The sequence below is a fragment of the Mus musculus genome, chromosome 13, assembly GCF_000001635.26.
Source record: "Mus musculus strain C57BL/6J chromosome 13, GRCm38.p6 C57BL/6J".
NCBI classification, from domain to species: Eukaryota; Metazoa; Chordata; class Mammalia; order Rodentia; family Muridae; genus Mus; species Mus musculus.
The window spans coordinates 54,755,965-54,768,730 of record NC_000079.6 but is presented as its reverse complement, the minus strand read 5'-3'; the positions used below and the strand labels follow the sequence as shown (position 1 = coordinate 54,768,730).

The window sequence follows — 12,766 nt, the reverse complement described above, 5'->3', positions numbered from 1 at the left end:
GCACCGAAATCAGTGGATGCTCAAGGCCCTCATGTATAATGGTGTGACAATGTACATAGGCTGCACCCCACCTTCTGCAGACTCTAATCACCCTGGAGGACTTCTATGACCTGACACAGCAGGGTGCTAGGTAACTATCACTTAAAAGATAACGACAAAAAATTATGTGTTCAGCATAGATAATGTTTGTTTACATAATTTTCCTTCTTGTTTAAAATTTGTTTTTTTTTAAATTCTGTATATATGTGTACACACACACACACACACACACACACACACACACACACACAAGAGCACATCCCACAGGCCTGTGGAGACAAGAAGATTCCCTGTAGCTAGAATTATACCTGGTGGTGAACAGCCTCATGAGGGCACTGGGAACTGAACTCTGGTCCTCTGGAAGAACAGTCACTGGGCCATCTCTCCAGCTGGTCTTCTTGATTGGTTGTTGGTTGAGTCTAAGGTTGCAGAACCCTTTGATAGAAAAGATCAACTATATGTGTATATTTGTATGGAACATGTTTGTATATAATACATATGGTCTGTGATAAACACTTAATAGTGTGCACATATACACTTATATCTAATATATACAAATACTTATATACAATAAACAGATTGCTATGCATAAAACTATATTCTTACATATAACTTGTTAAATATGTAAGTATGTAATATAATTTTCTATGTATCGAAATCAGCTTGCTCAACACCTACAATCTTTGCACCGGCTTCTCACTAACACCATCTTTACTCATTAGTGTGTTGTTGATACGTGGGGTGGGGGCAGGGGAGAGACAGCTCATGGCTCCCAACCACACCATCACACTGTGCCACTGGGTGGATGTGCTATAAGGAAGTAACCAGATCTCTAAGAGGACGTTTAGAGCATTGTCAGTGTTTCCTACAGTGACTGTCCCGGCCCACGTGTAAGTGTGCACACGCAAGAATAGAGATCCGCAGGGTGAGTTCCTGGAAGGGGCACTGCTGATCCAAAAGGAGCATGCATTTATAGTCCTAGGAAACACTGCCAAACTGGCCTTCTTAAAGCCTCTGCCAACTTACAGCCCTACCACAGCCATGAGCATCCCCCCCCCCCCCGTGCCCTACTGTCTGCTGTTGGCACACCTCATCTCTCAAACGCCCAGACCAGCACTTCTGCCACCACTGCCCTCATCTGTGTTATATATCGTTAGCTTAAAACGCTCTTCTGATCTTGTTCCCGAGGGAAAACCTTACCCACCCCACGAGCCCCAAACTAAGTGCCACTTCCTTTTTACTTCTTTCCCTGACTCCCTGAGCTCACAGGGTCCCTTTCATCTGGGATGCCACACCTGCTTGGGTATAATTCTTTTATAGAACTGACTGAGGTCCTGCCGTGCATCTGGAATGCCCTCCCATAACCATAAACCATATGCTCTTGTCTGGGTCTTGAGCAGGTTGCACTGCATCCTGACTGCCCGTCAGCATGGTGGTGCCTCCCAGCCTTTGCCCTTGAGGGTCTGGTTCTGTGGATCTCACCCCCACCTGTCTAGGCCTACCTTGTTGCTTCTCCCGGATCTGTCTATTCCAAGTCGTTTCTTGGAAGAGGCCTTTGCTGTCTACCTACTTTGCCTCAAGTCCATTTCTTACATCAGCATTTCTCTGTCTTCCTATCTACTCTCACAGGCTGAAGTAACCCTGTATGATTCAAGTGTGGATACATTGATTTTGTTTCCTGCCTCTTGTCTCTGCACAGCCATGAGCGCGTCTTCCTGAGATACGAACCCTGCTTTTCTTTAGCACTGTTTCCACCCAACCTGCACCACCCATCCAAGCGGTGCCTAGAAGGGCATTGACTCCCTCCATTGGTTCTACAGAAGAGGAACCTTGCGTTTCAAAAGGTGAGGTAGGTAGTTCAAGATCCCACAGCTACTAACAAACGCAGCTAGGATTGGAATCGCTCTGAACTTCCAAGCCAACCGCATAATTTCTACACCAGTCCTCTCTCGCCGCATTGCCACCTCCCACCATCCTCAAAGACTACTCTTCTCCAGCACTAGGGTCCCCGGCTGCACGTCAGAGGCCCTCCCCTGGAGGCTCGCCTGCTCTGGGGAGATGTCACCCTCCCCGCCCCCTGTCAGTCAGGCGGAGGGGGCGGCGCGGCCACCAGGGGGGAGTGCTGAGCTCAGAGCTGCCGCAGCGCCGGAGCAGGAGCCGGAGCGGAGCCGGAGCGCGCGAGTAGCATCCTTGGTGGCAGAGCACCCAAGGCCAGAGCACTGCTGCACTCCAGCTCAGGAAAGGTGACTCAAGAGCCTGACCACGGCAGGACACCACTGGCCCCGAGTCCATCCATACCCAGCGTAGCCCAGCCCCGCGCATCTGCTCGCAGTAGCAGCCGCTGCCGCCACCACAGCTCCATCCCCCAGCCCGGCCCCGAAACCCAGGTGAGGCTCCGGAAAGAGCACCGAACTGGGGATCCAGGGGGATCTGGGGTAAGATGAGGAGCGGGATGGAGACTGCCCTGGGAGAAACGTGGGCACAGAAAAGGAAAGCGCTAAGCGGGCGCGGGCAGGTGCACTGCAGGATGCGCGTCTGTCCTCTCTGATTGCTACAGTCTGGGTGGACGTGCGGACGTGCGTCCGTGCCCGTGTGCCGGAGTGTCCATGCGCTTCTAAACGCCCCGTGTTCTGTGTGTGTGCACGTGAGCATGTCCATGGTGTGTGTTTGTATGCAGACCGTGTGACTGTTGTGTGTACAGACAGGCCCCGGTGTTCGCGCCGAGCCTAGCTTCCGGTTCTGCGGGCCTGCAGGTTGCAGATCTCCGGATAACTGAGGTGCTGGCCCCTCCCCGCATCCCGGGGTTTCAAGGACGCTAGGACTCGCCGCAGCATAGCTCTGAGGCCTAGACCTGGGAAGTAGAGAGGGTAGGAGGGGGCTCCCGGCCCAGAAGCGCGCCAAGTCTGAGGAAGGGAGGGAGGGGGCACCAGGTCCCCTGGGAGGGCCCGAGTGAGGGTGCAGAGCCAGCGCCCCGGCACTTGTGTGTTCGCCCTCCCCAGGCCGCCAGGATGGACGTGTTCATGAAGGGCCTGTCCATGGCCAAGGAGGGCGTTGTGGCTGCAGCTGAGAAAACCAAGCAGGGGGTCACCGAGGCAGCAGAGAAGACCAAGGAAGGCGTCCTCTATGTCGGTGGGCAAGGGGCTGCAGGGCTGGGTATCTCCTGAGGGTACCAGAAAGGGTCCTCAGAGTGATTGAGGGGTCTGGGCATGAGAATATGAGTCAGCAGATGGGCGAGGTCAGTAGGGGTCACTGGGGACACAGCCAGTCCATGGAATTGGGAGGTGGGGATGGGATGGGAGCTGGTGGAGATGATGTTCAAATGAAAAACCAGGGACCAAGGTGTTGAGCTCTCCAGAGTTTCCTTTTTCTTACCCCGTCATCACTATTAATAGTGACCTGGTGGGGAACCTTTACCTGAGGCCAAGAGCAATGAAATGCTATAGCATCTAACATTCCTGGGCTAGTCTACAGATCAGCGACTCTGGGGCCCTCTGTTAACCACTCTGCCCAAGGTCACACAGCTGGTAAAGCCAGAAGCCCGGGTATAAATCCCGCTGGAAAGCCCCACTTTCCTGGTTATTGGCGGGCTCTCTCCAGCTACCAGCCCCCGCCCCCCCCCCCCACACACACACAGCCTGTGGTTTTACCTTGGCAGTCTCTCCAGTTCATCGTCCCAGCAGCTGCCAGCTGGTATCAGGACAAAGGTCGGGAGGTTAATATCTCTCACCCAAAGTGTGAAAGGGGAGTTTGTAAGGGTTATTTGCATAATGAGAGAAAAGGGCTGGAAATGGAAGTTCACCCCTTGTTTCAGGGCTCAGATCATAGGTTAGGGCTTGCTCTTGTGGAAAAGAGCTGGATGTTTTGTCCAAGGTCATTTGCAGGCTTGGATTGTGACCATTAAAAGCATACTGTGTCTCGAGCGAGCGTTGTGTGGATGCCGAGAGAACAACGGAGCTGTGATCTCCTCACGGCAAGGCGCAGCATTTCAGGGGCAGGATCTGACATCGAGCAGCAAGTGTGGGGATCATTTGGGGGAAGAGAGCAAAAAGGGGAGCTACTGGCAGGTGGTGCACAGGATCAGCCCTGCACCTTACTTAAGGGTCCTGGGAAGGCAGAGAGGCAGGATGCAAAGAACCATAGAATGGGCGGAAAAGCAGGGGGCAGGACTCTTGTTGGAAGAGCTCAGATGGGCAGTCAAGAACCGATCCGTAAGAAGACCACATAGGTCAGGCTGGAGCATCCTTGTGATTGCTGTTAGAGGCTACAAGTGAGAGAGACTGACATGATCTGGTTAGTTCAGAATAGTTCCTTGGACCTTTGGGGACCGAGCAAATTGCAGGGAGACCAGGACACATTGCCACCTGAGACAAGAGCAGTAGTAATTAAGCCCAGCAGAAGAGTGTCTTGAGCCCACATCAGCCTAGCAATGCCCTGGCCTCCCTTCTTTACCCATCCCTCCTTCCTATCCTTCCTTAAACCCCAGGACCACATTATTGACTCTCTGCTCATAGGCTCTGCCTCTCCCGGCTGTGGTGTCTTCCCCCTAGTAGGTGCTTCCTTCCTTCCTCCCTTGCTCAAGGGAACCTCTGTGTTATGGCCTCTGCTCCTAGAGCCTGGCATGAGGTGCCCATCATGTCTTCCTCCGCCTACATTCCCAGCATGGCTTTTACCATACATACCTCGTGCCCTGGTCTTCAGGTGGAGTCCTGCCTGCCTGCTTTTGGGTTCCTCCTCCCTAATCTCTTTTTAGAATACCCATGTGTTCCCCATTTCTCAAGGCCTAGGCATTGTCCCCACCTCTTGCAGTTCCTTAGAGTCTAAATATCCTCTCCCTACTAATTAAGGACAGAGAGTGAGCCATTGGCCCAAGCTTTGCACATAAAATGTGCAAACAATCTGCTGGTGAGTGAATGAATAGTGTGCAGGCAGACTCCTATCCCTTGAGCCTCCAGAGTCTTGTTGGCCTCACCTTTTCCTCTAGCTAGCTTAGATTCATCTCCTCTGTGGTGGCCTTAGCCCAGCCTTTGGTTGCTAAATCTTCACACAACAGATTTCCCAAGCAAGCCCTAGAGGATACATACATTGTGGTCAGAATGTCTTGCCTCTTCCAATACTACCCAACCATCCTGGTGAAGACACAGCCAATGGCATGAGTGCCTTCTGCAATCTGAACCTCACCTTTAGACTCACCTGCACCTAACACTCTCCACTTTAGCCAGAGGAAGAGCTGGCCCTTTGTTTGGAGGAGACAGACTAGCAGAAGTGCAGCAGGGGCCAGGGCATGGGACAAGAGCATGGCCGTTCTTCCCAGCATCACTACCTCCCATCCTGGGCTACACCATAGCTGGGAACAGTTTCAAGTCGGGCTTGGATGCTCACCTGGCCACTAACTGCAGGGCCCTTACTGTGCTTCTGTTTTCCAACTATGAAGAAAGAACAACACCTCACCCACCATCACAGCCCAAATGGTAAACCAGGAGACGCTAAGAGCTTTACCCTGGTACTCAGCCGGCCTCCACTGGTGGGGTGTGGGTACTGAGACAGGGAACCAGAGGCCTAAGGAAGTATGTATAGGGACTGAGTGTAGTTAGCATGGGGGTGGAGTTGTGGGATGGATGGGGTTCATGGAGGGGTTCAGGGGACTCATTGCTACCTGGGTCCTCTGCTTACTGCATAGCCCCAGTGTTAGGTTGGAATCTCTGTTCCATATGTTCTTCTTTCTTCTCCATAGGAAGCAAGACCAGTGGAGTGGTACAAGGTGTAGCCTCAGGTACCAGACCAGTACTAATGCTTTATGGGGGGGGTGAGGGGTATGGGGACTCCTGAGGCTTCTGTTTGGGGTTGCCCCTGGAGAGGAAAGGCTCTGGGACACTATGTGGGGGGTGGGGACCTGGCACTGAACCCTTTCCTCAAACTCCTCCCTGCTCCAGTGGCTGAGAAAACCAAGGAGCAGGCATCGCATCTGGGAGGAGCTGTGTTCTCTGGGGCTGGGAACATTGCAGCAGCCACGGGCCTGGTGAAAAAGGAAGAGTTCCCCACAGACCTGAAGGCAAGTGCCTACCCCCACCCCCATGCCCACCCCACAACATGTCACACATATCAGGCAGGCACACATATCTGCCACCATCCACTCCACCTTCACTTCCCCAGTCTGGGGCACAAGCTTGCTTGCCTCCCTTCCTACAAGTCTGTATACATTCAGCTAAAAATGAAGCTGTGGGGAGGTGTCTATAGGTCCTGTGAAGGGACCCCTGTCAGTGCATAGCTCACTTAGCAGCATGACCTCAGATATTCCCGACCACATTTGCAAACACCGATGCTTGCTCTTTTCATTAGCTGACTGTCCCTATCAGTGAAGGTTTGTCCCTCGTGGCTCCACAGTGGGCTCCGTGCATACTACCTAGGCATTGAGAGCCCAGTGCAAAGCTAGCCAGTGTGTATGATGATGTTAGATGGGGCGTGTGTTTGCGGTGAAGAAGAAAACACTGGGGGGGGGGGGCACACACTGTGACAGGTCTACTTGAGCCATGAGAGGTTTCCTGGGAGGTGCCATTTGAAGAGACACAGCCCTGAGATGTCCCAGAATGGTATCCCAAGAGGTTTTGAACAGGAAGCACAAAGGTCCTGGGGCAGAAGTCAGAAGATGAAATATACAAGGGACCTTAGTGCTGCAGTTCCAGAGACCACATCTTGAGAGCTCCTGAGATAGAAAGTCTGACCTGCAGACCGAGATCAGGACGGCAGCGAACACAGGGCCTGCCAGGGCTATACGAGGTTCCATCTATGGGACTAGAGAGGTGGCTCAGCAGTTAAAAGCGCTTGTTGCTCTTGCAGAGTAAAGTCCCCATCATCCACACTGTAGCTCACAGCCATCTGCAACTCCAGTTCCAAAGGACCCAGTGTCTTCTTCTTTCCTCTTTAGGCACCAGGCATGCACATGGTACATAGATGTACATGTGTCACACACAGACCCACATGAGTAGCAAGCACTCACAAACATAAAACTTTTAAAAATCTTTTAAAAATAGGTATAGAATAGAGTTTATTCAAGAGGGAGAGGGAGATGGAGGGGGGAGAAAGAGCAAGAAGAGAGAGCAAGAGTGCAAAATAAATCTTTTTTTAAAGGCTGCTTGAACGCTCCCTTCCCCCCCTCCCCCAAAGACAGACACTTTAGAAAGTGATTTCCCAATGAAGCCAGCGGCCAGTTCAAGACACAAAACGCCTCCAGCATTCTTGCACTCTGCTGTCTTTAAAGACTCTTACCCTATCCAGGACTGCACATGGCAGTGGAACATGCCTGGTTCATGGAGGAAGTGCCTCCCAAGCATTTGTATCATGTGTAATCACTTAGCTTCCTTCTGCCGAGGCCCGGCCTACCCCACCCACCCACCACAGTCCAGGGGTCCCTGCTTCCCAACCTCCATCATTGCAAACTGTTTGGGTGCTCATCAATGTCGTGTGCATGTCACCAAGAGGATCATGCGCTCCTCTACATTCTGTTTGTCCTACTCTACAGCGTGACTTCTAAGACTGCCACTGTCTGAGAATGGCGATTCTCCATTCCTGCTGGGCCATGCTCCACTGTGGTTAGGCCGAACGCCCAGAGCATTCTACTCTCCTGCTATGTTCATTTCCAAACAAAGGGCTCCAGTTGGGGGTTATTTGTGGGCAGGGATGCTGAAGATTGAGCCTAAGATCTTCAGCATGCCAGACGCACATTCTAGCCTGAAACTATACCTAAAGGCCTGGAGCTGGGACTTTGAACACTGTGTCTTTCCTGGGTTCCCATCACAGCTGGGTAACTTGGGACAAAGCGACATTTGTCATTGCTTTGGTCATCTCCACAAAGAGAGGAATGAGCCCCCATGCTCATTTACGGGAGGTGTAAAGCTCTGTACCCACAGAAGCAGCAGTAGACAATACTCCAAGGGGCTAAGGCAACGGGCAGTGCCAACTTCTCAGTACCACAGCTCCAGGGTCCTCCTAGTCACGTGCCAGCCCAACGTGTGGTCTTCTACAGCCATGCATACACCCCAAGTTATCCTGTGTTTACATATATGTGTTGATCTGCAGGCGGCCAGCCATGTGTCTAGCAGACCTCCACTTGCGTGCTCATTGGTCTGTGCCCATCTGGGCAGCAGATGCAGGGGGGAGGGGAAGAGTCTTAGCTCACACATCCAAGCAACACCATGAGCTGTTGCTTCCAGCTTATCTTAAAATAGCTACAGTGAAGAAATCAGGCCAAGCTCAGCCCTGGGGGAGGGAGGGATGGGTGGAGGCAGTGGAGGGAACCGCACAGAGCCCCTTTCCAGCCCCATACCTGAGACTCCAGTTCCCTTCAGCCCTGGAGGGGAGCAGCCAGAGTTCTCTCCTGGGTCCTATAGTCAGTCCAGCAGCTTGCGCCTAAAGGGGAGAGCCCTGTGCTGTCTCCCCATCTCTCCAGTCTCAGTGATAGGGGTAGAGACTGTCAGGTGGTGGCCTGAGCCCCTCAGAGCTCTCTCTTCACGCTCTCCACTCCAGCTTCCCCTGATGATTGTCTGGGAATTCACTGTTCACAGGTCCATCTCACCTCTCCCTTCTAAGACCTCCAAATAAACAACTCACCTAACCATACCTGACACTGCCAAGCCACCCTAGATATCCCACGCTTCCAAGCAACCAGTAGCACACCATCATGGAATTTCTTTAAGGGCTCTCCAGTTGCCCACCCAGCCCTGCCTTTCTCTGTTCACAGCCAGAGGAGGTGGCCCAAGAAGCCGCTGAGGAGCCCCTGATTGAGCCTCTGATGGAACCAGAAGGGGAAAGTTATGAGGACTCACCCCAGGTGAGGGGGCTGCAGGGCTGGGGTAGGGGCGCCCCTGAAGACTGAAGCCACCCCTAGCTAGGTGGGTGGTCCCTAGCATAATAAAGCTAGGCGGTGGGGGAAGGGCTTCAATAACTCAGGGTCCAGGAGGCAGAAGAAGGGAGCAGAGGGCAGATGGTGCCTAACGCCAGGCCCCCAGGCACAACTGCCTTGGACTGTCTCAGCTGGCCCCAACTCCATGTTTCTCCCTGCCCAGGGGGTGGGACAAACATTGTTCCTTCTTGATAGGGAGGGATGTGGGCAGGCTACGCTTGACCGCTCAGTCTCCAACCCTTCCTTTGATGCAGGAGGAATACCAGGAATACGAGCCAGAGGCGTAAGGGGTCCAGGAGGGCCTCGCACCAGCAGCACAATTCCTTCTGTCCCTGTCCCTGTCCCTGCCCCATCCCTCTCCCTCCCAACCCCCCACCCCCACCCCCCAGAGCCAGGGCTGTCCTTCTACCTTTTCCCCCAAACACGAGATCTTCCTTCGGCTCTGAGGCACTTCCTCAGGGCCTGTGTTAGTGTCTGCCCTGCCCTTCCGTCTGTCCTACTTGCCCGCGTTCATCCCTGAGGCGTGGACTGGAGTCGGGCAGAGAGGTCCGGCTGGGAGCCCCGCCCTACCAGTGTTGCCCCTCACCCTCCATTTGGTCCAGTGTCTGCTCGGATGTAGCATGTTCTATGTATTTTTAAACCAAGATGGGAAAACTATGGCTCCTTCCCCATCCTAACAGAGGTTCTTCAATGGGCTCCCCCCCCCCCGCAGCCCCAATTCGACCCCTAAAATGTTTTGTTTTGTTTTGTTTTTTAACCCAAACCAGGAGCCAGGTCGTGCCATGCCCCCTCCCTCAGCCCGCTCGGTCCGAGCGCGGGCGTCGTTTGTTGTGATTGTGGCATGGAGAGTCCCCCCACCCACCGTGTGAGCGTGTCCCGGGGTGGGCGGCCAAGCCGCTCCCCAGTGTGTCCATGAATAAAGCCAATCTGTCTGTAGCTGGCGCCGCCTAGGCAGGACTGGGCTTCTGGGCCCCAGACTGCCCCTTCGTTCCTTGAACTCTGACACACTAAACCCAGGTACAACGCTAGCTACCTGGGATCTCAGCTTCTCCATCTCCACACTGGCCCAGGACCCAGAGGGTGACAGCCCCCACCACCACCCACACTGAGATTGAAGTTGACTGGGAGGTGGGAAGTTAGCATCAGGCGCCACCTCCTGGCAGGAAAGGGAGTGCAGGACCAGAAGAAGAAACGACAGCACCGACATCACGAATACGCATGCACGCGCGAGAACCGGCGCCAGTCTCTACGCGCGAGCTCGCATGTCAGCACCAAGGCCAGAGCGCACTTGCAGACCTGCGCACTTTGGCCCGCTTGCAGACGCGCCGCAGAAAAACGTCCTAAACCGTTGTCAGACCCCTCCCACTCCAGTCCTGTCCACACTCATTTACTCACACCCGCCCAACGCAAACAAAACCGATGGCGGCAGGCCCAGGAGAGGGCAGAGCTCCCGGTAGGCGGTACTCTCCTCTCACTGAAAGTTTGAGATTTCAGCTGGAGTAGGAGAGGGTCTGCAGAATACTAGGAAGCCCGCCAGACACCGGGAGCACACCACGATCAGCACTAGGGGGCTCCCGCTGACTCAGAGTAAGATGGGGAACCTCGATAAGATCCGCAATGCGTGGAGGCTCCGCCTCTGCAAGTAGGAAAACGCCTTTATTGGCACAGGCTCCGCCCCAATCTGTGCAGCGTTTCCAATTGCAGTAGAAACCCGGTGGTCAGGTCTGCGTTCCCCGCGCAAGAGCCATATTCTGGTTTCCTGCAGAGAAGACCCCTCAACATCGTCTTGAATCAGCTTACTCCATTCAGTAATCCTCTTTCCCGAGAGTCGTTGGCGGAACAATGGCAAGTCTGGGAAAGCCATTAACAACCCTACAAGAGACCAATGTGTTCTGGTCACCTGGGCTTTCACGTCTGGTAGCAGAAAGCAGCTAACAGATGACCGTGTGAAACAAACTGGTGGGCTTGGATGAGTGAGAGAGATAGGAGCTAGAAGCACTTTTCGGCTCAATTACCACACTACCTACAACCCGCTGCCTTCCGGCTGGCTTAGATACGGTTAATTTACCAGCACTATATATTTTTCTAAGTTTGAATACCCTTGGATTGTGCACACCTTTTCCATTTGGTCACCAGCCCTGACTGTCCTGGTTTTATTACACCCAGCGCCTGCACGTGTGTGTGTGTGTGTGTGTGTGTGTGTGTGTGTGTGTGTGTGTGTAAGAGAAAGAGAGAGAGAGAGAGAGAGAGAGAGAGAGAGAGAGAGAGAGAGAGACAGTGCTGATGTCTGTACACCGGCACCTGAATCCCCTTATTTATTTATTGGCTCTCCTGTTATCTCCAGCCCCTGGTCCCCATTTTTAGATGTCAAAACTAGGTTTACCATCTGGCCTGTGAAAAGATTTATCTCCTCCTTCCTACTTGCCAAATCCTACACCTGGCCCCACTGAGAATGATTCTGCTTAGAGACCAGCATTCTCACCTGCCAGAGTCACTTTAAATGCATTCCGGGCACAAGTCCAAAAGTGTCAGCAGAAGATGCCAGCCGATGTCTAATGATGAGTGTGTGTGTGTGTGTGTGTGTGTGTGTGTGTGTGTGGTGTGGTGTGTATCCTGCTCATGGGGTCTGAGCCATTTCCCGAGTTCTGGCTGTAGCCCACATCCTTGGGATCTTACTTATCTTCACTAATTTCACTCAAAACCACTCTCTTTTTTTTTTCCTCCCCTAGCCCCACTCACTTCTGCCTAAAGAGTTATTTATTTATTTATTTATTTTAAGTATATTAACACACTGTAGCTGTCTTCAGACACACCAGAAGAGGGTGTCAGATCTCATTAGGGATGATTGTGAGCCACCATGTGGTTGCTGGGAGTTAAACTCAGGACCTCCAGAAGAGCAGTCAGTGCTCTTAACTGCTGAGCCATCTCTCCAGCCCTTAAAACCACTCTTAATACGTCATTGCTACAACCTCAACTCCAGTGGGAGAATAGGAGTTGGAGAGGCAGGCTACCTGGCCAGGCCTGATTGCTGAGAAATGTCAAAAGCCCACACTGAGTCCTATGCTTGACTCCAAAGGCCAAGACCTTTGGAATTTCCAAAACCTGTTTTCTCTAGCTTCAAAAGGAGACAAATGGAAAAATATGGATGACAGGCAAAGGTAGAAACAGAAAGGCAGAATGACAGACTTGTTCAGTATCTCAGAGACTGTAGTGACACTGTGCATGTTGAACTGTGTGTGAGGATTGCCCCAGTGATATGTGTGCTACACTCGCATATCTGCTCAGGATGTTGTCCACACGTGTTGCGTGCACCATGCTCTGGTCTTACAATTGAGGGCCATCGGGAAACCCCAGCATTCTGACAGCTCAAATCCCAGGGATCACAAAGTGGTCAATAATGTCAGGTGTGGGGTTGAGCCAGGAGGATGGTGAGTTTGAGGCGAGCCTATGCTACACAGCAAGACCCTGACCATCTCAAAAAAGAAAAGAAAGGGAAAGAGAATAAAGATAAATCGAAGCTTTAGGAGAAACACCAAAGGGTGTGGTTGAAGTTGGCAGGCAATGGCAATGTGCAACATTGGAAGGCCGTCACCGAGCAGTGAGGAAGGTGCTTACTGCCAAGCCTGAGTTTGATCCCTGGAACTCAACACGTGAGTAGGTGAAAACCAAAGTCAGAAAACTGTTTTCTGGCCTCCATGAATGTGTCTCTTTACCTACAAATGTAATAAATGTAAGAAAAAAGTCATAAAATTTTAAAAAATAAATAAGTTGGCCAGGTCAAGTGTCTGAGGCAGAGCTGAAACTTGAATGAAAGGATGCTCCAGAAGGCTA

The 12,766-nt window shown here is 52.5% G+C and overlaps 1 protein-coding gene across 3 annotated transcripts; it reads left to right on the top strand.

Annotated features, from left to right (window-relative positions):
* The first annotated feature begins 2,108 nt into the window (after positions 1 to 2,108).
* On the top strand, positions 2,109 to 9,871 carry Sncb (synuclein, beta). Of its 3 annotated transcripts, none has more exons than XM_030247080.1 (7): positions 2,109 to 2,426; positions 2,793 to 2,906; positions 3,039 to 3,168; positions 5,771 to 5,809; positions 5,970 to 6,088; positions 8,774 to 8,863; positions 9,190 to 9,871. In XM_030247080.1, exons 3-7 carry the CDS (start codon positions 3,048 to 3,050, stop codon positions 9,220 to 9,222), a joined length of 402 nt encoding a protein of 133 aa, XP_030102940.1. In that variant the 5' UTR covers positions 2,109 to 2,426; positions 2,793 to 2,906; positions 3,039 to 3,047; the 3' UTR covers positions 9,223 to 9,871. The 3 variants fall into 3 exon arrangements, with proteins under 3 accessions (XP_030102940.1, NP_001349336.1, NP_291088.1); NM_001362407.1 differs by having other exon boundaries at positions 2,136 to 2,426; positions 2,793 to 2,816; NM_033610.3 differs by lacking the exon at positions 2,793 to 2,906 and having other exon boundaries at positions 2,136 to 2,426.
* The last annotated feature ends 2,895 nt before the right edge of the window (positions 9,872 to 12,766 follow it).

Excerpts from the sequence above, each read along its gene's own strand:
- Sncb (XM_030247080.1), top strand. The coding sequence starts at position 3,048 with ATGGACGTGTTCATGAAGGGCCTGTCCATGGCCAAGGAGGGCGTTGTG. Across the intron at positions 5,810-5,969 it reads GGTACAAGGTGTAGCCTCAG|TGGCTGAGAAAACCAAGGAG; the intron begins GTACCAGACCAG and ends TCCCTGCTCCAG. Across the intron at positions 8,864-9,189 it reads GTTATGAGGACTCACCCCAG|GAGGAATACCAGGAATACGA; the intron begins GTGAGGGGGCTG and ends CCTTTGATGCAG.